Below are 23353 nucleotides of genomic sequence, written 5' to 3' on the forward strand. Positions count from 1 at the left end.
TCAAGAAAGTGGCTCACCACCACCTTCTCAAGGGCAATTAGGGATGGGCAATAAATGCTGGCCATGCCAGTGATGCCCACATCCCAGAAACAAAAAAATAGCATGACTACTTTGTGGAGCCTTGTGCTAGTATGAATTGCATGCTTCTCGAACTCTGACAAGCCAATTATTCTCTAGTCATAAGCAGGAAATACTCAGCAGGACTAACATCGCCACAAGGCAAAAGCTGACCAGCCAAGCGCACAATGTTTCAACAGCTGTTTACTCTCTATTCAGATCATCCAGTGATGTCAAGCCACTAACTTGTGGATAAGAATATAATTTTGATGGTACTTCGAGGATTGTCATCACCTTTTGAATCCTCCAAATACACAACGAATTCTCTTGGTTTCACGTGAGCATTTCTTTTGCTACCAGTATAAGCTTGTAACCTTTTTCACATCAGAACATGAAAAGAACAACCTTCATGTTCCTACCTACGGTGTCAGCCATGAATCAGTGGTAGCACTCTCGCCTTTGAGTCAGTAGGTTGTGGGTTCAAGTCCCACTCCATAGACTTGAACATAATCCAGGCTGACACTCCAGTGCAGTACTGAGGGAGTGTTGCACGGTCGGAGGTCCTGTCTTTCGGATGAGATGTTAAACCGAGGCCACGTCGTCCCTCTCAGAGGGACATAAAAGAAGAGCAGGGGAATTCTCCCTCGTGTTTTGGCCAACATTTATCCCCCAACCAGCATCACTAAAACCGATTATCTGGTCATTATCGCATTGCTATTTGTGGGGCCTTGCTGCACACACATTGGCTGCTGCGTTTCCTACTTTACAACATTGAGAATTTTTTTTCTTTACATTACAACTGTGACTACACTTCAATACTTCATTGACTGTGATGCACATCCTGAGGTCGTAAAAGGCGCTATATAAATGCAAGTCTTTTTCTTTTCACCTAAATGAGGGGAAAGCTTCAAGACCGGCCCTTCGGACAGCAGCAGTTCTCATTCAGTGGTGTCCAGCTGTAACTCCCATGGATATCTCATTCATCGGGCATAGACTGCAGACTCCTGGCACTTGTACTGCTCCCAGAGCAGTGTTTTCTGGCTTTCAGAAGCAGTTGGAATTGTTCAACCTCGGGCCATGGAATCACCGGCCAACTCGCACCAGTTCTCCTCCTTCAGCTGGAGAATACATTTGGAAAAACATGGGCTGACCTAAATTCTCAGAGAATTTGGATGGGTCCTCGGAAGACTATAATCTACGAGCGGAATGGCTAGTCATGTAGCATTTCCTGCTCCTCTCAGATTCTAGCAACCAGGTAAAGGTGTCAAGATCATTGTGACCAAAACAATTTGAGGGCCCTTTCCAACCTTCCACTAATCACAGTTGTTATTCAGATACTTGGTATTGAGGTACTTAAAAGTCTGCAGTAACAAATGAGTTTTTCACACTGGTACTGAGATAGAGGAAACCCAGCCAATTAATGCCGCATCCTCGGAAGAACTGAACTTGTCCAAGTGCAGAAGAATAATAGTCACATGATAATGAGTGAAGTGAATGGTTTAGCTCTTACCAAGTGATTCTTGTTGCTGTGATGACCCCATAGCCATGATATGTAGAGAGTAACTTTAATTCAAAGAATAAAAGGCATGCTGTGCCAAAAGGTGAGTCATCTACTCTTGGTCAATGGGAATTAAAGCATGACTACTTTGTGGAGCCTTGTGCTCGTATGAGATTGCATGCTTCTCAAACTCTTGTCAAGCCAGTTGTCAGCAGGAAATACTTGGCAGGATCTTGTTGAATACGATACAAATGCATGCTTTGAAGGTGCTGCAAAGGCTGTTTTAGAGGGGGTATAACTACAAGGTAAAAGAACATACTTTTGTACAGGGGTTGGATTTCTGAAGTATATAATTTGCTCATATAAATGGATAATGACTTGGCTTGTAGATTAGTAGTCCGTGTTACGTGAGGTTGCGCTGGCTGGGCAGAAATCATCAGTGTGGAGTTTGTGGAGAGAGGATTATTCCAGTGCCACAGGTTTCTCCACCTCCTTGCCATTTGTAATTATTTTTCATAAAAAGATACAAATTTCACTTGCTTGAAGCTGCTTTTTAGTTTTGGCTTTAATCAGTAGTAAGGGTGTGTGTATACTGAATTGCTGCATAATAAGTGTTATAAAAGATGCTACTTAGTGCTCTTGATTGTCATTTGATACTGTAGAGCTCCATTATGTGCAACAGTAAGCTTCAGTAATTAGTGAAAAACGCTCTTTACAACACACGGTACCTATTCATGGTGTCAGTTCTGCAGAGCTGACTGAGGGCGAATGATTTCTACATAGTATCAGCTTGTACAAATAAAGCAGGGTAATGAAGAGTGACGGACGCCATTAATTTAACAACAATTAAGATTATGCGATTAAATGATCAGGATACACTTGTTACTTTATACTGCTGACTATTAAGAACTGTCTGTGTGATGCAGAAAGCAATGAATGATGCGTTGGGTTGTGCAAGCACGGAGGGGTGGAGAGTGATTTCCCACCTGATTAAAAACAGCGGTCTAAGTTCCCATGTCATGTTAAGATTGTACATTAGGCACTGGCCTTTTTCTTTCAGAAGCTGAATTCATATTCCCATCTATGTATGCTGAGGCTACCTCATGCTATTGGGTAGAGCTATTTAAATACCAACAAATAATAGTGACCCTATTCAGTACTGCTCATTGGGGAAAGTTCCAAGATTATATTACAATAAAGTAACTTTGACCGTGAGATTTTAAATAATCCATAGACATTTAATCACTTTACATAGAAACGTCTACATCACATATTTTATCATTCTAAAAGCTCAGAAGTACCATCAAGTGGCAGAGGAAATGATTTGAAAGTGTTGCATTAAATGGAGTAGTTTTCATCTCTGGTCCAGGTTACATATGTACAGGTATCTTGATCTAACCGTGGAAGTGTGTCTCTCTCTCTCTCCATCCCCAGACTTGGTATTAATCTAATTCCTTTGTAGTTAACCATGTCTTCTAAGAATGGACACAGCTGAAACTGCCTATACATATGGAAAGTTGATTTATATTCTGAAAGTGCAGGCTATTTATAGCTGGGGAAATAATGCTGAAAGGAGATATGTACAAGGGAGAGGTCAATATGATTTTTTAAATCATGTGTATGCTGCTGTTTTATGTCAAATACAGAGCTTTGATATTCAGTCCTTCAGGATTAGCAGCAAAAATACTGAAGGACTGAGCTTTGAAGCTCCATATTGGGCATAAAATTGCACCAGTAAACATTTTTTGATTCCTATCGACTGCTAATCTGATACCCTATGTTATTGCTTCTATAAATATCTACGCGGCACATTAAAGTAATGTGGCTCGTTAAAGAATGCGTTTAGCTCCTAAACACCGTGGAGCATTAACTCCCACTGTTGCATGGAATCAGTGTAAATTTGGTCCTCTATGGGTTTCCTTTGGCTTTATAAACTGCTCAACATTTTGTTCACTCTGCTATCTGAAAAATGTTCAGTAGGAATCAATTTTCTTGAATGCAATTTTGATGTGATACAGCAATTTCCCCAAGAAAAGCTTGGTTATAGAATGATACTGGACATAGTATACAGAATAATATAGCCCCAACACACTTCTGATATAATCAAAGTGATGGATGACGGTCTAAACCACAAGAATGCAGCTCAAGGGCTCATTCCAATCGGCATTAACTGTCGTCTGTTCAGATTGGGGGTCGAATTGGAGGATATATACATTCACAATCTTGGTTCTCCTTTCCCTGCATGTTTATTGAGTTGCACTGTTCCTGTGCAGTTCTTCCCCATCAACATTTTCTTGCATTCTCCGTGCTCCTAATTCAAGATTAATGACGAGCAAAGCTGTGGAGTTGGTTATTTTTGCCCCCCTCTGGTAATGGTGATGTGATGGTGCTCGGGTTTTTCCATGCCGTGCTTCTCTCTCGCTATGTGATGTATAGTGTTTATACCACACATGATGTCAGCTGGAAATAGCTTCCCTCATTTATGGCATCAGAGTTGAAAATTGATAGCGTGGAGAGGAAAGCAGTGATGCCACCAGAAGCAGTCCCCAGTCCTCATCTGTGTAGTTTGCTCTTGAGATTTTTATCCTTTAATTATCAAGAGTTACAAACCAAATACATAATGTGCAGCGATTGGATAAGGGTTTTATAATCCCACTTGTAGAGCTTGACTATAGTACTGTTCAATTCCTTGGTAACTAATCATATTAGCCCAGCTGTGGGATATAAACTGTATTGCATGTCCCCTTCTCATGGATAGATCTAGATATTTGTATTTTTTTTAAATTTCTGTCTGGGCACACTTCCCAACCACTTTACTGTGATAAATGTGGCCATAGAAATTTATAATGTAAACTTGTCTGTTACTTGCTGTAATTACACTCTTGCAGCGCCACCACTGGCCGGAGGGTATAATTACAGTGATAAGTTGACATGGACAGTTCCATTATAAATGTGCACATAGGAATTTATGATGGAAATATAAAAATAAAGGCCGAATGTATGATTTTAAAATGGGGGCAGAATTATATCTGCACACTCTTGTCCAATTATCCCCAGCCCTCTACCCCTGCTTCCACCTGAAGACTACACTTAGTCTCGACTTCCCATGTGAAATGCTACAAATCAACTGGTTCGCGATAAAATATTTATGCATTAAAATGAAAATTGGAGCAAATCTTTACCAAATCCAAATTTGTTCTTAACCTGAGCGCTTACAGCTACTATAGAAGTATTGTTCAAACTTTTCTGTGCGGGGGCCCCCCCAGCATGTATGGACATGCTCCTGGGGACTCCCTGTAATTCCTTTCAAAAGACAGTAAGCTAGCCAAAGATGAACATTGGCTCTCATTGCAGGAAATATTTTAATTTTAATTGGTGTACAGCAACAGAAGTAACATGATAAGCCAAATGCTGAAATCTGATGACCGCTTGATAGAAATCTGATGATCTCTGGGGCCTCCTAGGATCGTCTCACAGACCCCAGTTTGAAAACCACTGCTGTAGAGAATACTTCAAGGCTTATTCACGTGATGAAAGTGTGTGGACCCTAGTAATAAATGGGCACTGGCTCTACATCTGTATTAGAATCAAAGTCTCTGGAATTGTTCACCTGCCAGAATTACGCATAGTTGTCAGATTTGCAGTATAGTATCTTGTTGGAAGTTTTGGATCACTTGATGAGTAAGTAATAGAAAATCTTGGTGTTTAGCTCTGTATCCTGTTATGCAGGTCTGGTTCAAAGTGCTTGTCTGTTTTATCCTAATCTTGTACATCTCATGGTTCTGCTTTATGTTGCTGCTGCTCTGAGCAGGGAATTATTAACAAGTCATGGCATCCTATAATTCTTAGAAGGCATGCTTGCCCCTTAATCAGTTCTAATTGTGCATAATATACGTTTGGAAATGAAAGTATCTTTAGTGAGACCTGAGTGCACTGAGAGCTGTAATGTATATTCACACACCGCATGACCGTTTATGTCTCAAAGTAACTAATAATTTGGTATCGATGCTGGTAGTTAAAGTATCAAAGAGAAAGAAAAACCCCTATAATACATCTTTGGGCAGAATCTTAAACGTGCAATCTGTGTGATCAGTGGGCACCCAGTCTGCAAGATTAAACTCCACCCACTACATAAGAGACCCTGTCTATAACTCTCGCTGTGGTCTAGTGTTTAAATTGCCTATATTTGGGAGTTGACGTCTGAAGTCAGTTGCAGTGAAATTGTGTTTACAGCATGTTACTGGATGTGCCCAAATGCCAGTTATAGATGTACTAGGGAAGGGGAAAGAATATAGTAGCATCGAGTACATCACCAGCATTCTTTCACTCGGGAGAAAGATCGTGACTCAATTGTGTCCTCTTAGTGGATTTTTTTACACGTGAAAGAATAGCACATTTCCTCGCTCGACTATACTGTGTGTTTTAAACTGGTATTAAATTCTCATCTCTCTTTTTCAGCTGAATTCAAATGAAGGTGTATAACAATTGACTAACCAGTTGGCTAGTGATTTTTTTTTTTATTTGTAAAGAGACGCTAATATTGTTAGGAAAAACAGTTGTGTTTGCATGCATATCTATTTATAGCACTCCTACCCTTTTCTCCTCACACCTACTAACCATTCCCAGTTCTTCACCGCCAGCAACATTGTCTGCCGTTGTAATCTATATCAGCACATTGCCAATGTCTTTATTGTGACGCAGTCTTATTTCTCAGCAGAATGCATCAGGCATGGAGTTCAAGCATGTTGCTCTCCCTCTCGTCCCAATTTACCACTGAGATTTGTATTCTTGTATAAGTGGAAAATGCTAAAAACTATAGAGAAATCTTTTCTATTTTAGCATAGCCTTTGGCATCCATTAAAATGAAGTTTGAAAACCTGACAGATAAAAGACAGGTGGAAGGTGCAGAAATATTTGACATTTATTGAAGGCCAGAATTGCAAATATGAAAATGGCTGTTCATTGAAGGTCCAATTGTACCAAGACTGCATGTGTTCAATTCCAGCTACATGTAGGCAGCTGAATTATGGTTGTCTGCAGCATTAAATGGGCTCTGTTTCAAGATAAATGGGATACATTTTTGAAAAATGAACTGTGTTGATGTTCCTGAAGCTGCTGAGTTTGACTCTTGGGGCCATTGTGTTGTTGAAAGTGTTTGTCCATTTTGGCACCTCCATTCTTAATACTTTTTTTTTGTTTTGTCCAGAGTATTTCCATCTCAATGTCTCAGCAACCATCTGGACCCCAGCCTACTCAACCTGTCTCTCCCAGCAAATCCTACAACCCTCCTCTTGGTGCTTCTGGTAGTGTGCAGTGTCGCAGGTAAGGAGGCTCTTCCGTTTATTCAGTTTAAACTTTGCACATCCGTGCGTTCAAGGGCATTAAAAATTGATTTTTGCTGGGTAAATGAAATGTGCTCGGCAAGTCTCCGAGTTGGCACTAGCCTTTGGTGTCGATTAAAAATAGGAACTTTAAACACCCGACAGCTGCACCAAATAAAGTGCGAACGGGAATTTCTGAGAGTGTAAATTAAAAAGTTATTCACTCAAAGGTCAGCACTGCAAAGTGCCAAAAGTGGCTGTTCATGAAAGTTCATTCGTGCAGCCGCAGACAGAACATTTTTGCCAGCTGCTGTAATGTCACTGATTAAAGTGTAAATTCGCATGCGTATGTATGCCAAGGCAACCTGCCACGGTGTAAATCCCCGCATCCACCCCTTGCAGAGAGCTTCGGCGAATGATGCTGGACTCCTCGTCAGCAGGCCTGAGGGTTATCCGGGTTTTGAGAAGGGTAGGGCAGGGTGCCAACGAGGCAGTTTCTGTCAGAGTTAAGAGGTGTTGGAGCGTGAAGGTATCCAGAGCCTGAGGAGAATGTAAAAATCGGAGGCCAGAGACTGATAATTGCACATCACTGGTGTGATGGCGGGCGGGAGGGGTCTTGGTACAGTGAAGCAGCTGTGTCAGACTCTGAGAAGGAGTATGGGAAACTGGCAGTGAGCTTCACAATCTGTATTTCAGGAGGCTCTGTTGGGTTTTATAACCTTGAAGTTTATCTCCTGTAAGTAGAGTCCTTAGTAAGGTATTTGCAGTGTGATGTATGCTTTATTATATAATATTTTTAAAGCTGAATTCTTCATCAAAACAACAAAATTAACTTAATTGTTTTTGAAATTCTGATCGAGAAAGGCTTACGGCCACAAATCCAAAACAAATTTTGAACTCTTGTTTCACTAGCATTTGAACTAATTGAAACAGCAATGTTGATTTATATTTACTCGGCATTTTGGGAAAATTTAATTTCCGATTTATGGACCAAGACACCGGTGAAGCTATAAAACTGTATACTTTATATTTAAAAAGAAGCGATGTTTCTCCTGCCACCATCCATCTAATTCCTCCCCGTGGGAATTAAGGCTGTGTTTACATTAACAGCTGTAGTGTTGATGGGAATCTTCAATACAGTTTTGGGTAAATGCAACTTTTGGAGTGGGGGGCGGCGGGGGGATCGGAGCGAAGTGCAATGAGGCTCCCTGAAAGGCCTCACTACACTTAGAAGTTAGTTCAGGCCTTGACACCCAATTTGCATTCCACAAGTTTAGGGTCAGTGCAAAGCTGAAGATGTATTTGACACTGACACTAAACTTGTAGTGTGAATGCACTGTAAGAGTAGGAATAGATGATTTGGAGGGTGGGGGGGTGGTGGAGGTTGGTGCGAGGAGAAAGAAAGAGAAAAGTGTCAAAAGTTGTTTCTTGTATCCACGTGTTTTGTGTACTGCCTGACACGGAAGTATTACACTAAATGGCAGTGTCAGCACGTGGACTGCTATTACTGTATAGAGAATATATGGGCAGCGAGCGAGTTCAGATAACAAACTGCAAGAGTAAAGCTTGATTTATCATCTGAATCCTTCACCCACTCTTAAGAAATACAACAGTGTTGAAACAATTCATTACCATCTCTGGTACTTTCACTGCAAAGACCTTGATCCACTTGATTTACAGGGAATAGTGCTGCTTTATGTATTACACTACTGTAGGCTTGACTGTGTCGTTTTTTTAAAAAATCTTTTAAGAGGTAAGAAGAACTCTGAAATATAAAGTGGAAACACACAGCAGATCAGTCGGCTTCAGAAAGCCCAATCAGCATTTGGGTGTGACCCTCGGAAGTGAAGGATTACGCCCAAACATTAATCAACGTTCTAATTTACTTACAACATGAGTGTCTATATGGGCTGATAGATTAAGCTGCCCTGCCCTTTTAAGAAAACAGTGATCTTTCTACTAGTAGCTTTGAGCTGGCACTGTGTAAATATTAGTTGCTGAATTTAATTTTCTGTTTATTAAAATTAATATGACAGTCCCTACTGTTGGGGGTTAATGCAGTTGATTTTAAGATTGGGATCATGATCTACTGATGGCTTTTGATCCCAACAAATTGTTATTAGTAAGATGCTGATACAGTATTCACTGGCTGATGAGAACAAGCTTGGGTTCACACATCATGATATTAATCAGCCTGTCACTATGTATCATTTTTATAATGGCCATTTGCATCTAAATAGTCCATTAATCATTTTGATAGGCAGCGCAATGTTAAAAATAATGAATTCCCAACAGAGTTGGTTGAAGAAGCTTTATTTTCCGATCCTAAAGTTTAAAGGAGAACTCTTAATATTTTTTCTCTCTCTCTCTCTCTCTCTCTCTCACATGGCAGCTGTCTTTCATTCTGCCAGTGCCATTTACACTTCACCTAGAGCCATCTTTTGTTTCTTAACTTGTCCCATTACCCCATCTCCTTTTGCCTTGCTGCCTGACCTGAGTATTTCCAGCATTTTCTGTTTTTATTTCAGATTTCCGCAGTATTTTGCTTTTGTCTTAATATTGAGTACCTTTTCTAAAGTACAAAAAGAAAATACTGCCGATGCTGGAAATCTGAAATAAAAACAGAAAATGCTGGAAAACCTCAGCAGGTCAGGCAGCATCTGTGAAGAGAGAAACAGAGTTAAATTTTCAGGTCGATGACCTTTTGTCAGAACTGGAAAAAGCAGGAGATGGAACAGATTTTTAAGCAAGTGTAGGGGCTGGGAAATGGGGGAGGGGATGAAAGAACAAAAGGGAAGGTCGGTGATGGGATAGAAGGCAGGAGAGGTTAAGAGACATTAAGAGATATTCAAGGCAAGAGGAGATGGTAATGGGACAGGTTAAGCAACAAAGGATGGTTCTAGATGAAGTGTAAATTGCGCTGGCAGAATGAAAGACAGCTGCCATGTGTGGGAGAAGAAAAAAAGACACACAAATATATAGATATAGATATATGATATATAGTTATGATATATAAGGTTATGATCTGAAATTATTGAACTCCATGTTGAGTCCGGAAGGCTGTAAAGTGCCTAATCGAAAGATGAGGTGCTGTTCCTCGAGCTTACGCTGAGCTTCAGTGGAACAATGCAAGAGGCCGAGGACGGTGAGGTCTGAGTGGGAGTGGAGCGGAGAATTAAAGTGACAGGCAACTGGAAGCTCAGGGTCCCCCTTACGGACTGAACGGAGGTGTTCCGCAAAGCGGTCACCCAATCTGCGTTTGGTCTCCCCAATGTAGAGGAGACCACATCGTGAGCAGCGAATACAGTATACTAGATTGCGAGAAGTACAAGTAAATCGCTGTTTCACCTGGAAGGGGTGTTTGGGGCCCTGGACAGTGGGAAGGGGGGAGGTATAAGGGCATGTGTTGCACCTCCTGCGCTTGCACGGGAAGGTGCCAGGGGAAGGGGTGTTGGGGGTGATAGTGGAGTGCACAAGGGTGTCGCGGAGGGTGCGGCCCCTACGGAATGCTGAAAGGGGAGGTGAGGGGAAGATGTGTTTGGTGGTGGGATCACGCTGGATGTAGCGGAAATGGCGGAGGATGATCCGTTGAATGTGGAGGCTGGTGGGGTGAAAGGTGAGGATAAGGGGAACTCTGTCGTGGTTCCGGGAGGGAGGGGCAGGGGTGAGGGCAGAAGTGCGGGAGATAGAACGGACACGGTCAAGGGCCGTGTCAACCACTGTAGAGGGGTGTCCTCGGTTGAGGAAAAAGGAAGACATGTCGGAAGCACTGGTATGGAAGGTGACATTGTCAGAGCAGATGCGGCGGAGACAGAGAAACTAGGAGAATGGAATAGAGTCCTTACAGGAGGCGGGGTGTTCCTCAAAAATGTAATGCTTTTGTTGATGATGTAAATGGAGCTTTAAAGGCTGTACCTAGCTAGGGTTGCAAAATTCCGGGAATTTTTAAAAGAGGAAACTTTCCATGGGAATTTTGAGTTTTTTTGCACACTGATGGTTTTTGTCTCTGATCCTTATATTATCTTTGTCATCAAAATAGACATACTGTTCCATACAAATAAAAACAGGCTTTCAAAACTTTATTTAGGTTATAATTTTGAACTTTATTGAACCCCCACAAAAAAGACCCATCTAAAATAAAATAAAAAGAGCGTCAGCTTATTTAGCCTGTAATTTGTCCTTATTTTGTCCCTTTTGAGTCTTCTACTCATCATTGCTCCTCCTGATTCTCTGACTCTGGCTCTGACATGTCCATTTCCTCCTCTGTGTCACTGTCTAGCTGTGTGGTGGACACTTCTGTATCTGGCTCAATAAGTTGTAGGTTCGCCCAGATAGCCACCAGTTTCTCCACTCTCTCGTTAGTCAGCCTGTTGCGCACCTTTGTATGCGTATTCCCAAAAAGTGACGAGTTTCGTTCAGAGGCCGCTGATGAAGGTGGGATTTGGAGTATCACCGATGCAATGGGTGACAGGGCCTCAGATGCACAAAGTCCCTTCCACCAGGTATGTGCACTGATATGCTTGCATGATTCCCATATCCCGTCCCCATTCCAAAGACCTTGCTTGGTAGAGAACTTTGCCAGACTTCCCACTTTGCCCATGTCCAGATTGAGGTGGTGTGAGAGGGTAGAAATCACACTAAGCGCTGTTGATCTGTTCTCCAGAAAGTATTGGTCTCCCAACATGCTTTGTGTCCAGCATGTATGCTGCAGCATGAATCGGCTTGACACAAAATTCTTGAAACGTCTGTATGAATTGAACAATTGCCTTCTCCTCTGCTTTGAGCAGCAGGGATATGGGTAGAGCAATGCTGATTTGTTCTTTTAAATCAGCAAAAAGCCTGACAACATCTGACAAGACAGCGTCATCTCCTTCAATCTGAGCAATTGCAGATGCTACTGGTGAGAGTAGTTTAAGGCTGCTAACCACTCTCTCCCAAAACACATCATCCAGCAGTATTTTCTTGATGGTGGTTTCCATATCCCCAGACTGGGATATTGCCATTTCTTGCAGCGACTCCTTACCCTCCAGAAGGCTGTTGTACATTATGACAACGCCACCCCATCTAGTGTTGCTGGGCAGCTTCAGTGTGGTGTTCTTGTTCTTTGTCGTTTGCTTGGAGTTGTAGGTTGCTGCAACTACCTGTTTTGCCCTGACATACTTAACAAATTGCTTGGCTCTCTTGTACAGTGTTTCCATGGTTCTCAAACCCATTATGTCCTTGAGGAGCAGGTTGAGCCCATCAGCTGCGCACCCAATAGACGTAATATGAGGGTAGGCCTCCTCCACTTGAGCCCAAGCAGCCTTCATATTCACAGCATTGTCAGTAACTATTGCAAAGACCTTTTGTGATCCAAGATCGTTGATGACCGCTTTCAGCTCATCAATGTATGTGCCTGTGTGTCTGTTGTCCTTCGTGTCTGTGCTCTTGAAGAACACTGGGAGAGGAGTGGAGACGATGTAGTTTATGATGCCCTCCCCTCGTACATTCGACCACCCATCTGAGATAACTGCAACACAGTCTGCCGTCTCTATCGTTTCTTTGAGCTTTCCTTGGACTCTGTTATACTCAGCCTCCTGCAAATAAGTAGACAAAGCATGTCTGGTGGGAGGACAGTATGCAGGGCGAATAACATTGAAAAATCTCTTCCAGTACACATTGGCTGTGAGCATGAGGGGTGAGCCTGTCGCATATACAGCTCGAGCAAGGCACTTATCTGCATTCTTCTGGCTATGGTTATCCATTGTATCAAAGAACCTTCCAAGTGGGCCAGGAGTTGCTGATAAGGAGCCTGATGCTGAATGTGAACCATCATCTTGAATGGAAGCAGAGGAACCCTGGGCTGACTGCTGTGAGCTTTGAGTGAAGTTGTTGCATTTGGATAAATGCTGCTGCATCTTTGTGGCATTCTTTACATATGGCTTTCTACAGTGTTTGCACATGTACACAGTCTTTCCATCTTTAATGCCTGGGGTAAAATGCTTCCACACATCCGACGGTAAACGTGGCATTGTTCTATGCAGAGAAATAAAGGATATTCGTCTCTGTGTCGAACTGCGGTCGATCAGCACGATTGCAACAGGGTGAGTAAATTTTTCCTGATGCTCCATGTGATGGAAGCTTGACCTGTGCATGCACGATGCTACATCACCAATAGAGGGAGCTAATCACTCATCCACTGATCCAACCAATCAGGACACATTTGTTTACAGTCATGCACAAAACTTGTAATTATTAAAACAAGCCAAGTATGAAGATAAACATATATTGATTAAGAAATTCCTTAATAATTAATATTCCATCTCTTAGTAATTTTAAGAGAAGACCTGTGGGGAAAAAAAATGAAAGAAATACAAAAAAAAACAATATTATGCTAGCATGTGCTTTTTGGGGCAAAATTCCCAAGCTAAACTTCCTGTGGAAAATTTACCGGAAACTTTCCACCCCTTCGAAACCCTATACCTAGCTTTAACTCAGAAAAGCTCTATGGTCGCCTCAGCTACTTGAGTTACAGAACTGTACCTGGGTTCATCGCTGACTTTCTGAACGAGTAGTGCCTTCACATGCAATCTGTCTTTAACACTGATGTCAGAAATGACTTGAGAAATTACAATTTTTAAGGACAGGAAATGCAATTAGATCCAACAAGTGCATCCCTTTCTGAGGGATTCGAACCGGCCACCTTCCTTCTTATCACATTCCCTCAATTGCTTCTTAGCAGAAACTCATCTAATTTAGTTAACTTTATTGCTTAATGTCACTTTTCCTGCAATCTATTGCTCTTTGAGGGAAAACATATTTGGTTTGTCTTCTTTTGCCTGTCCAATTTTTGACTTGGTTTTCCCCTCGCCACAGTGAACAGTTTGCCTGGATCAACTTTGTCCATTCTCTTGATTTTTAAAACTACCTTTACAAAGAAAAGCCCAACCGAACTCGGATAGGTTGACTGTGTGAAGGTTTGTAGGGTCATTGTCACTGCAGATCTTGACCCTTTTAGATTTCACTACAGGCGGAGAGGGATGGCAAGTGAGCTTGGATACCAGTGTGAGTAGAGGTTGTGAGCCATAGCACTGCTTTCCCCTGTTGTCTAGAGACTAGTTCGGGAAAAGATCCAATACACTTATTTGTTTAAGGTTCGCCTCCAATGTACTAATATCCAGTCAACTGGCAGAAAGCTAAATTTTCATACTCCTTTTTTATCTGGTGGAAGTTGTACACCATTTTCCCCTCGGTTCCTCCTGACCCCAATTTTGCAACTGAATGGAAGCCTTGCAGAACTCGCTAAGTAGTTTTTTTTACACCATATATTGGATAAATGGGCTAAATGCAATGTGTTCTGTTTGGCTGGATCTGAGCTAGCTGCTGCCCCATAACGTTGCTGAAAGTGCCATCAAACAGTTTGTCAAAGTAGCTGCAGCTGATTTCTAAGCATTGCGTTGTCAGCTGCCTGACTTGTCATCAGCTTTTCTCTTCCTCCCTTTCTCCCCACACAAAGCGGCAAACTTTCACAATTTCCCAGTTGAAAATGTCAGACCGAATAACAATATGAAGAATAATGGCAGTGCCCAAGAAGGCTGATATAAACCACAGGAGGAAAACTGGTGTATTTTATGACTGTTACCTGAACCCCAAGATTACATTAGGAGCGTAGAAATTTAGGGACAGAAGGAGGCTATTCAGCCAGTCATCCTGGTGCTAGCTTCACCATCAAAGTTCTCAACTCTACCTACTCCCATTTGCCTGCACTTCACCCATACCGTTCAATAGCTTCCTTCAAGTGTTTTATTTACCCTTTAAATATGATGCACTCAACTCCAGCAGGCACTAACTTCCATCTAATCTCCCCTTTTCTGCTTCTAGCATTAATCTTCAATTTGTGCCTCCTTGTTGCTGATTGACTGAACAGTGGAGATAATCTACCATGATTCACCCGTTGATTCAAACATTGATTTTGAATTCTGTTAGATTCTTTCTACCATCCCCCCCCCCCCAAAACTGTACTCTCCCTAATAACTTTCTCTACTCTGTATCCATAATGGTTTCAGTTTTAATTTGGGGTTATTTTAAAGTGCAGGTCCACTTTTTTTTGTTCTGCTCCCATTTGTTATGGGATAAAGTTTGTGTGGAAAAAATCAGCATAAGGATTTTGGAACCTGTTAGTTGGTAGATTCTCATGTATGATTTTTGTTTCCATTTTGTGTTTTTCAGTGGAACAGTAAGGCAGATGCTGGACTTACGAAGAAATATGGCAGACAGTGTAGCATCAGCCCAGCACTCTGCAAACTCCAGTAATACAGGTACAGTACTTACAAAAAATGTATTGCAATTTATAATGAAGTTCCATAGTACTTTTTAACTATTAACAGCATCGGATCCGCTTTTAATAAAAATGCCAAAAGTGCCTGTGATTTCTCTCCTGCCCCCCATATCTGCTAATTACACCACAGGAACATGTGGCTTTGAAATATTCAATTTATGAGAATATAATTCGGTTACCAATTAATTAAAGAAAAATGGCAATTCTGCTGTTTCACAAAAGAGGAATTTCGGCCCCTTCATTTCCCTCGTCTTTGAACCAGTAGTTCGAGTTCTCGAGCTGTTTGCTTTGCAACTAGCGTAACTTAGTTTTGTCACTTCCATTCGGGCCGCTGGGTCGAGTGTTGGTAAATGTACTACCCTGGGAGGAGAGAAGAACTGGAAGCTGCAGAATATTACTGTAACACCCTAAGCTGCCATTTTTTAATTTGCTTAATTGAGGATTGTATGAACTTGCAAATTATTTTTTGTTGTACTCGCATTAACAGCCTATGCATTCCAGGTTGATGTAGGATGGCATCCAGACAAGAGTAGGATGTTGTTGCTGCAAGTTTATCAAAAAGTAATCTGGCAAATTGCCAGTATATATCTATCAAAGATTTAAACATTTTTTAAATGTCGTCTTCACTTTAGTTCCATGAGCTTTGCCAGTGCTGCTGTGTTACTAGCAGGTGTGGAATAGTGACATAGCTTGCCTCGCTCTCTTCACACCCACTGGGAAAGCATCAGTACTTACTGGCGCCTAGTGGAGCCTCAGTATGTCGGCACATCATTAAATCTACATCCTACTGCCCTATCGTGTAGCACATTGGTGAACCAAACGATTGTACCACAGAGCTGAGTTGACCCTGTTGTATTGCATCCCCTTAACATCAGTCGCAGTGTAATCTGCACACCAGACTTGCCCAACCCGCTTTGTTGTTGGCCATTATGTGAACATGATTAGGACCCCAAATGAGAAGTTGGGGAGGGGTGCAAAAAATAAGATATTTCTATTTACAGTTTCTAATCGAAGGATGTTTTACTGTTGCAGGTATTGTTACAAACTTCACACCTCCTCAGGTAGTTGGCGGACAGACTAAACCTCAGAACGCAGGGTCGTCTGGTGCTGTGGTCACTCCTGTGCTCCCAGCAACTGCAGCCGTGGTAGGAACCAATCAGTCACTGCCAGCCTCCAGCAGTAACCAGCCTATGCCAGTATCTCTCCAGTCGGTGCCAGTATTGCTTACAGTTCCAGTGGCAATGTCTTCCCAACCTCAGCTCCTGCAAGCCTCGGCAAACACCTTGATGACCAGCCAGCAACCTGCAATTGAGTTTTTACCTGTTCAATCCCAACCCACGCTTAACAACCTCTCCAAGCCACTTGCATCGCAGCTATCGGCGAATGTAGCAAAAGCAAATGGTGCTAGTCCTTCCTTGCCAAGCCCAGGAGTCCAAAGGAAGTCCCCTGCAAGTATGGGGTCAATGCAGATAAGCAGTGCTGTTTCCAGTCAGACTGCTTCTGTGACCAGTACTCAGCCTATTCTTTCACCCCAGATTTCCCGGACAGCACAGCAATCTTTGGTTTCCCCAGGACATTTTAGCCCTCCTAATACTAGGCCGGCAGTACAGCCAAGGCCTTCACAGACTTACAGCCAGGGGCAAGTCTCCGGATCGTCAGCTCAGCCATTAACAGCCAGTTCAGACAGCACCAATGCAGGAACCTCCAGAGCAGGTAAGTGAAGAATCATGTGCAACCGTGTGCGTTCAAACTGAAGTGTTCTTTGTTCAGCAATGTTTGGGAATGTAATCGCTTACATATTATGTAGCAAAGATATTTAGTATGTTAATGTTGTGCTGCCTGCCTTTTGTCATCAGTAAATCTGTAAATGATAGTTGTGGGGCATGGGATTTGAGTTATGAGAAGGAGTTTTACGCAGAGACTTATTGAAACATTGAGGGCCTCAGTCTCACTTGGGGGAGAAAAAGTGAACACAAATCTACTAAAGTACAAGTGAGTCTTAATTAAAGGTATTAATGAGGCTGCAATAAACCTAAATCCCAGTTTATGAAACAGTTACGAGAAAGAAAAGGGGGGAAATGAAAGTGCTTTTGTTTCAAATCTGAGTGCTGCTAGCTCTAGCACAACATTTATTCCATTGCATTTTAGAATAATAGCACATTGCAAAGTTTGGGGTAAGGGAATATGATTAACAATTCAATCAGAGACCCAAAAAAAAGCATTTTGTCTTTTTTTTTTTAAATGACACTTCATTGTTTAATGTACAGTAACAGAAATCCATCCATGGTTCAAACAAGCGAGTCTTGTGGACTGGGCAATGAGTAGGTGAGACTCGTACAGTTGCTTCCCAGTGTGTTTCTATAGGGAAAATGGGAGTTAATGTGCTGTCTTTTTTTTAAAAGAAGTGCGTTAATGTCACGCTGACGGCTTTTATGGTAGTAACTGAGCAGTAAACATCCATCACACTAAATTCCCAGTTTGGTGGGATGGGATTCAGGAGGAAGTGTTTATCCATGTATCTACCAGCTTCATCACCACATGCTGTGTAAGTAGAGTGGGTAATTAGAATATGGAATACCTTACCACAAGTGGCTCCTGAGGCCCAGTCAATCATGATTATTAGGAGGGAATTCAGGAAAAATATTAAAGGATATGAGGAAAATGGGATCTCCCTGATGTGAGAAGCCGGGGTTCTTCTCCTTAGAGCAGAGAAGGTTGAGGGGCGATTTAACGGAGATGTTCAAAATCATGAAGGGTTTTGATAGTTTCTCCTTATTTACTCAGCTGTGGCTCAGTGGGCCGCACACCTCTGAGTCAGAAGGTTGTGGGTTCAAGTCCCACTCCAGAGACTTGAGCACATAAAGCTAGGCTGACACTCCCAGTGCAGTGCTGAGGGAGTGCTGCGCTGTCGGAGGTGCCGTCTTTCAGATGAGACGTTAAACCGAGGCCCCGTCTGCTCTGTCAGGTGGATGTAAAAGATCCCATGGCAGTATTTCGAAGAAGAGCGGGGGGGGGGGGGGGGGAGTTATCCCCGGTGTCCTGGGGCCAATATTTATCCCTCAACCAACATCACTAAAACAGATTACCTGCTCATTATCACATTGCTGTTTGTGGGAGCTTGCTGTGTGCAAATTGACTGCCGTGTTTCCCACATTACAACAGTGACTCCACTTCAAAAGTACTTAATTGGCTGTAAAGCACTTTGAGATGCCCAGTGGTTGTGAAAGGTGCTATATAAATGCAAGTCTGTCTTTCTTTACTCTGTTTCCAGTGGCAGAAGGGGTCAGTAACCAGAGGTCATAGATTTAAGGTAATTGGCAAAAAATTCCAGGGGGGAAATGAGAAGAGCATTTTCACAGCGAGTTATGATGATCTGGAATGCATTGCCTGAAAAGGTTATTAAAGCTGATTCAAAAGTAACATTCAAATGGGACTTGAAAAGGAGAAATGTTTCGGGCTATGCAGGGGAGCGGGACTAATTGGAGAGCTCTTACAAAGAGCCGGCACAGGCATGATGGGCCAAATAGTGTTGATCTGTGCCGTATGATTCTATGATGTATAATTTCTCGGTAATCTGCAGTAATAAAGTCACAGGAGCAGTTTATTGTCTTTCTGTATGTGATAGAGAACTGAGATACTGGAATTCTAACAAGTAAACTCTCAAATTGGAAATTCCAACTTTAAAAAGTACCCCCCGCCCCCCAGACGTGAGTTGGATAAATTCTGTTTTCTTCCTTAAAATTGCCGTAGTGCTAGCCTAAACTACTACTATTGTGACTCATTAGCACCTTGATAAAATTGGCAGTTCAGGAAAGAGCGGATGTAGCGAGAGCACCTCTGTAACTAGCGGTTAACCTGGCTTACATTAACCCTTCGGTTGAGGCATGCCAACCTCCTGCTGTGCACTGAAATGTGCTTTCAGATTCTCAGTAGCATAAAGGTGTAATAGTAGGAGTGCCAATAAAGCGGGGATACAATAGGCATTAGAAATCAAACCAAAACAGGGAGCTCTGGAAATCAACAGGTGAGAGAGAGCGAAAGACGATTTAGTGTTCCGTGCTGACATTTGAGAAATTTGAACCAGCTTGCGTGACCAAGTCACTTTGTTGCGGGTGGAAAGAATCTTTCCCAAAAACAGGCAGAAAAAGACGGTTATTAATTCTGGGTGTTTCGGATGTGAAGCTGAACCTGGGCAGCACTTTAACATTAACATTTACAAAGTTCTCTGACCAAACTGTGGAGCTGAGTAACCTGAGCTTGCGATTTCTTAACAATTGGGTTTTGTTACCTTAAGGGACACCGCCTTACCAGAATAATATGTTGCACATTACATGATATAAAATTCACGTCCTTGTCAAACAGTGTATTACCCCACTTACTCTGACCAACACCATGGGAGGTGTGCTGCAATATATTCAGAATGGTACAGCAGGCTGGTTGCTTCTTGGCTGCAATTTGCAAAATTTGATTATAGTAATTAAAGTCTGAGTAACGTCAGGCTCTCTTTACTTGGACTCTCTGGCCTTAAAGGGACAGGTTAGCTTAAACACAGCTCCACCGTAGCAGCAGAATACAGGAAACTCTTTTTTATCCAGCACCGGCGTGGTGCCGGTTTATCAAAAAGTCCGGATTACAGAGAGTTACAGTTAAAAGGTACGAGAGCTCCGTACACAGCAACAAATCCAGGCTTCCCTGTTGCTTAGCAACAGCTGCAGGAACCCCGGCCACAGACCAAGTGTCCCTGTTGCTTAGCAACAAGTGCAGAAACCCCCGATTACACAGCCACAGATCCAGGAACGGCCACTAATGTGAAGAAAAACTTAACTGAACCTACTCCTGAATTTTGCCGGTTGTTTGGGTGCCGGTAAATCGAGAGTTTCCTGTAATACATTGTGTATTATACAGTAGAGCATTCATGTCATCATAAAACATCATATCATATGTACAGCGAGCAATGACACAGGAAGTCTACTAGTGTATCAACATGGTACATGTGTCCATTTCCTCTCACCCTATCGCATGTATTTATAGGCAAATTTCTTGCAGCCAATTGGCTCATATGCAAATTTTTCTTTAAACAACTTGCATTTATTTCGCACTTTAACGTAGTAAAACATCCCAAGGTGCTTCATAGGAGCGTTAGAAGACAAATTTTGACAGCAAGCCACATAGAGAGATATTGGGACAGGTGGCCCAAAACTTAGTGAAAGAGGTAGGCTTTAAGGAACGTCTTAAAGGAGGTGAGAGAGGCGGTGAGATTTAGGGAGAAAATTCCAGAGCTTAGGGCCTAGGCAGTTGAAGGCACGGCCGCCAGTGGTGGAGCGATTAAAATCAGGGATACACGAGGCCAGAATTGGAGGAGTGCAGCGATCTAGGAGGGTTGTAGGCTGGAGGAGGTTAGAGAGGGGCAAGGCCATTGAGGGATTTGAAAGCAAGGATGCGAATTTTTGCCCGACCAGGAGCCAGTGAGTAGGATTTGCCATGAGTTAGGATACGGACAGCCTAGTTTTGCATGAGCTCAAGTTTACGGAGGGTGGTAGGTGAGATGCCGGTCAGGAGAACATTGGAATAGTTGAGCCTGGAGGTAACAAATGCATGGGTGAGGGTTTCAGCAGCAGATGGGCAGGAACGGAGATTCGCGACGTTGTGGAAGTGGAGGTAGGCGGTCTTGGTGATGAAGTGGATATGGGGTCGGAAGCTCAGCTTCAAATAGTCTGTTTCAGCCTCAGACAGTAGCCAGGGAGTGGGATGGAGTTGGTGGCTAAGGAACGGAGTTTGTCATGGGGACTGAAGGCAATGGCTTTGATCTTCCCAGTATTTAATTGGAAGCTCAGCTCCGGGTCAGATGGGACACCTGAGGCTGCGAACAGTCTGTTTCAACCTCAGCCAGAGAGGTAGATGGAGCCAGTGGCTAGGGCATGGAGATTGTGACATGGACCGAAGACAATGTGTTTGGTCTTCCCGGTATACCCGGAAGACATTTCTGCTCATCCAATACTGGATGTCAGACAAGCAGTGTGACAAATCCGAGGCAATGAAGTTGTCTGGAGCAGTGGTGATGAAGTAGAGCTGGGTGTTGTCAGTGTACATGTGGATTCTGACATTGTGTTTTTGGATGATCTCACTGAGGGTCTAAGAATGCAGAACAATTATACCTCATAGCCTTAAAGCGATACATTCCTACACTTTAGCAGCAGAATAATACTGTGCACTATGTGTGGTATACTCCAACCTTACAAAACAATGCATCCTTCAGCTTTGGGAGCACTATAGGAGATACTGTAACTGACTATAGTCTCTGCTTTTAATATCCAAAGATAGTTTTCAAAAAAGATAAAATCTTGAGGTAAATGTTGAAAGCTGCTTAGCATAATGACATGGGGATATTAAAACTGCTTCTGCATTTTACAATAGCCCAGACTAAAATAACACACAATAAAATACAGCCACCTCCTGTTACTGCGCCTGTTGTTTTCACAGAATCTACTCCGTGTATTTATGTGTTCATCATTTTACTTCTCTATTCCTCAAATAAATTCTATATTTAATAACACCTTCTGCGTGTAGATATAGATCAAAATAGAAACTGCAGCGACTTATGAAGCTTTTGAAATTTAGATTGATCTGTCTGCAGGTTGCAGTGTCAGCCCAGATGGGAACTTGAGAATGCAATGACAGCGACAGTTTAATGCTCATGGTTAATAATATGTCAATCTCTAGATGTGTTATTAACTTCTGATGCACACCGGCTAATCTTGTGTTGGGGTTGTAAGAAACCCCAGGTGCTCGGGACTCATTCTAAAACTTAGGTCGTTATTGCAGCTGGTGGAAAGACTAAACTTGCAGCAGTGTGTGGGGTAGCTTCAATCCAGAGATTGAAACAAGTGGACACTGGGACGCTGAAAGGAAGCTTTGGAGCTCAACTTTTTTTTAAATTGTTTTTCTCGCATGAAACTGAAATGTTAAATGAATTGCTTCTATTCCATTAACAGAGAACAGCTTCAGCCAGGCCACCCAGAGACATCCTATCTCCGTTCCAGGAGAGGCAGCAGCCACTAAGAAAGCAGCACCTAGTGGCAACCAGGTGGGTACAGCACGTATATCACTACACGTCATACCACCAGGATAGTCCACTGCAGTCTCTCTCTTTGTCTCTACCGACCAGGTGCAGTTGGTGAAATAACACAGTTACCCCTTTGGGTAGAACGTGGTTGCTGTTTGTACAGGAGAATGATCAACCTGGTCTTTAACGTTGTTCCTTTCTCATAAGTTAGTCAGTCGTGGATCACCTTGTTACGCTTGCCCAGTAAAGCTCTCTAAGTAAGGGGTAATATTGTTCTGCTTAAAGTTAACTTTTCCACTGAAAGTGGATTATAATATAATTAACCCTTTCACTAGCAAATCTGCCTTTTTACAAAATCTACAGAGTACCTTGCCACAAAGTTTAATTGTGTTTTGGGGACTTCTTTTGTATTGTTAAAATTAAAGAATGCCTCAGTATAGAATTTGAGACGATAAGTGCTGTGACACCTTCCACAAATACCCAAAGAGATGTAATGGTGGCGGGGGGGGGGGAACTGTAGCATCTGTATTATGTTGTGTATCTACATCTTTACCCTCACCAGAAAGAAGAGAATGGTGCAAAGCATCCCTGAGGAGGGCTTGGGTTTAAAACAAACAAAAATACACTTGGGTGGGGAGAGAGGAGGTTTGGGGGGGGGGAGGGGAGGGGAGGGAAATTGCTAATTTTTTTTTGTGCATTCTCTAAATAAACTGGAAAGATTCTCTAACTAAAACAGCACTCATTAGCACGGCTGAATGTGGCTGCATCCAGTCCTCAAAAAGAGTTGGCGTCAAAAGTTTTCAGCAACCTTCAACTGAGTGGAGTGTCCTGACGGGATGCGCGCGCACATGCACGCGCACACACACGCACGCGCGCGCGCGCACACACACACACACACACACACACACACACACACACACACACACCCGCCATGCCACACACTTCCAACAGCTTAAATTCTGCATCCGGGTAGCTCGTCGCTCCAGCGCGTCACAGCACAGCAACGGAAGTTGTTCAGTCGGTCAAGGTTCGTTTTCCAGAGCTTGTAAGCCTTTTCCGATTTTCTATTACAGATTCTCTTCAGCACTAAAGTTTTT

At 42.6% G+C, this 23353-nt stretch overlaps 1 protein-coding gene across 5 annotated transcripts in view; it reads left to right on the top strand.

Moving 5' to 3' along the window:
• Positions 1–23353, top strand: part of LOC147099439 (activating transcription factor 7-interacting protein 1-like) — a 212057-nt gene that overhangs the window by 152304 nt on the left and 36400 nt on the right. For all 5 annotated transcript variants that reach the window (XM_085969590.1, XM_085969593.1, XM_085969594.1 and 2 more), the window contains 4 exons: positions 6762–6877; positions 15085–15173; positions 16226–16906; positions 22186–22277. In XM_085969590.1, the coding sequence (XP_085825716.1) occupies positions 6762–6877; positions 15085–15173; positions 16226–16906; positions 22186–22277 (978 nt within the window). The remainder of the gene's footprint in view (positions 1–6761; positions 6878–15084; positions 15174–16225; positions 16907–22185; positions 22278–23353) is intronic.

The sequence above is a fragment of the Somniosus microcephalus genome, chromosome 28, assembly GCF_052327205.1.
Source record: "Somniosus microcephalus isolate GS21.2 chromosome 28, FLI_Smic_1.0, whole genome shotgun sequence".
Lineage (NCBI taxonomy): Eukaryota > Metazoa > Chordata > Chondrichthyes > Squaliformes > Somniosidae > Somniosus > Somniosus microcephalus.